Source organism: Morone saxatilis, unplaced genomic scaffold (genome assembly GCF_004916995.1).
Source record: "Morone saxatilis isolate NCDOM2014 unplaced genomic scaffold, NCSU_SB_2.0 Contig18, whole genome shotgun sequence".
NCBI lineage: Eukaryota > Metazoa > Chordata > Actinopteri > Moronidae > Morone > Morone saxatilis.
Window position 1 is genome coordinate 23,773,299 of NW_023339740.1, and position 2,268 is coordinate 23,775,566.

General features: G+C 41.9%; 1 protein-coding gene across 1 annotated transcript in view; it reads right to left on the reverse strand.

Annotated features, from left to right (window-relative positions):
- Positions 1-1,128, reverse strand: part of igsf21a (immunoglobin superfamily, member 21a) — a 159,786-nt gene extending 158,658 nt beyond the window's left edge. The window contains exon 1 of the mRNA XM_035661267.1: positions 760-1,128. Coding sequence (XP_035517160.1) covers positions 760-898 — 139 coding nt within the window. The 5' untranslated portion in view covers positions 899-1,128. The remainder of the gene's footprint in view (positions 1-759) is intronic.
- Positions 1,129-2,268: the final 1,140 nt, after the last annotated feature.

The window sequence follows — 2,268 nt, forward strand, 5'->3', positions numbered from 1 at the left end:
CTGCAGAAGACAGGCTGATAATTATTTAGGATATACATATATTATGCCAAATCCAAATTCGCTTTCATGAAAAATTATGAATGCTGTTTTTTCATCCTCTAACATCTAAACACGTCAACGGAGAACAGAGAGAAAACACTGAGCGACACTGATGCCACCGCTGTGCTGAGCAGATCGCACAGGAAACAGACATCTGCATTCCAAAAAAATAAAAAATAAATAAGAAAAATGAGGCACATTAATGTTTCCCAAGGCAACAACTTTAATATCTGTTGAGCCCACCGTGCGCTATCTGATGTGCAAAAGCCACGATGACCAGACCGCCAAGGAGTGCGCTTCAGCATGGTTTAGTTGCGTGGTGCTCAGAAGTAGGTGCTGTCATGCATGCTGGTCGTGATAGTCAATGCAGAGGAATTAAGACTTAATACATAACCAGGCCTCCTGCTACCCTCTCTTTTTGCATTTCCTTTGAGCACTCCGACACCACGCACAGAGCAGCCTGAGCTGAATCCAACCATTATTCATTGATTTCTCTCCTCCACGACTTGTTTGGCACGGAGGGGGAAAGTTGGCATGAGGCAAGAATGGCACCGATCGCCTCCATCCGGCTGTCCTGTTAATGGCCAGTTAGTATTTTCACTGTCACATAAGAATCTCTCAACTCACTGACACTTCGCTTTTTTGTTAAGACCCCACGCGTGGATCGGTGGGCTGCGCGAGGGGTTCCGGCTGTGTGAAAATAATAGGGGTCAGACTTACCGACGGCTAAATCCAGTAGATCCGCGCACAAGAGCAAGCACAATGAGAAGACGGTCATCTTTCCCTTATTTTGCAATAAATCCCAAACTCCATTTGCGTTTACATGCTCTCCGGGGTTCGGCTGTGTAATCCCCGCCATTCCAGAGGTATGCGATTGAAAGATGCCCCCAAACTATTCATGATGCAGCTCAAGTCTAAGTGGAGAAAATCGGAGAAGTTGACAATGAATACAGCATTCAGAGCGGCGAAAACCGAGCATCAGATAAAAAAAAACCCCAAATGAGTCACTGGCTGCGATTACAGAATAAGCGGAGTGTTATTTTTTCCCTCCCAGTTTAAACAATAGGGAGCTGCGGTGAGCCGCGGAGCAGAGATAGGCTCTGGAAAAAACGGAGGTTTGGATGAAAATGTGTTCCTCTCTCTCTCTCCCCCCCTCTCTCTTTTTTTCTCTCTCTCTCTGCTCTCCCGCCCTCCAGACAGACGCACAGTGATTCCCGATCACTCGCTCTTTAATTTCACACAATTTTCCTTAATCCTACCCTGGATTCAGACCACTCTAATTCTGTCCATTAAGCCGATTTATTTCTGTTGGATTTTTTTTTCCGTGTAAAAAACGGGGTTTAAAGATCCTTATGCTCCGGTATAAGATATAGCCTTTAGATTACAACTACAAGAATACTAATACATAAATAAGGAAGCAACATCTCCAGTGCAATATGCAACAATGCAATATTTAAAAAATCGGAAAAATCTTGGTGAATGTTTTGCAGTAAACTGTATTCTGCAAATTTAAATCAGTTCAAGATTCATTCAGTAGGACATACTAGCATTATAGCAAACATACATACTTTGGGTCTATTGTATATTGTATACATGCATACTGCAATTTCTTGAAACAACATGAAAACCTATAAAGACTTTTTTTAAACTTCACGAGTGGCTGTGTAATAGAACTGAGCGGGCAGGTTAAAGTCACTCTACTGGTTCAAATTGGCTGCAATCATTTGTCTCATTAAGTATCATCTATCATGCAGGCAGGCAAGTGTGGATTCAAGTGTCAGAGAGGATTTTGCCTAAGATGAAGTGACCACTTTTACTTGGCAGAATGATATGGTCTTACAGTATAGGCCTGAATGCCTGCAGAACTACTTTTTTAAACTGTATGTCACTCAAATCAGAACGCCTGTTTGTAAATGTCACTAACATTAAAATTATGCCCCAGGTGCATTTTGTTATAGAACAATAACATTTCCTGGAAGTTTCAATTATCATATCCCTGCTGTCACGAAGATGAACCAGTCACACCTGATTAATATATATAGACTTTAAATAATGGGGAGTTAAATTTTGTATTTTCTGTCATTATGGTCATCCCCCAAATCACAAGAAGAGTTCAAGAGTGATGGAGTCACAAGTACTGTCAAGACTCCCCAAACTTTGACAGGTGCCTTAGGCTATGTCATTCTAATCAGCATCACCTTAGCAAAGTTAGCCCTGGTTTGCTACTCT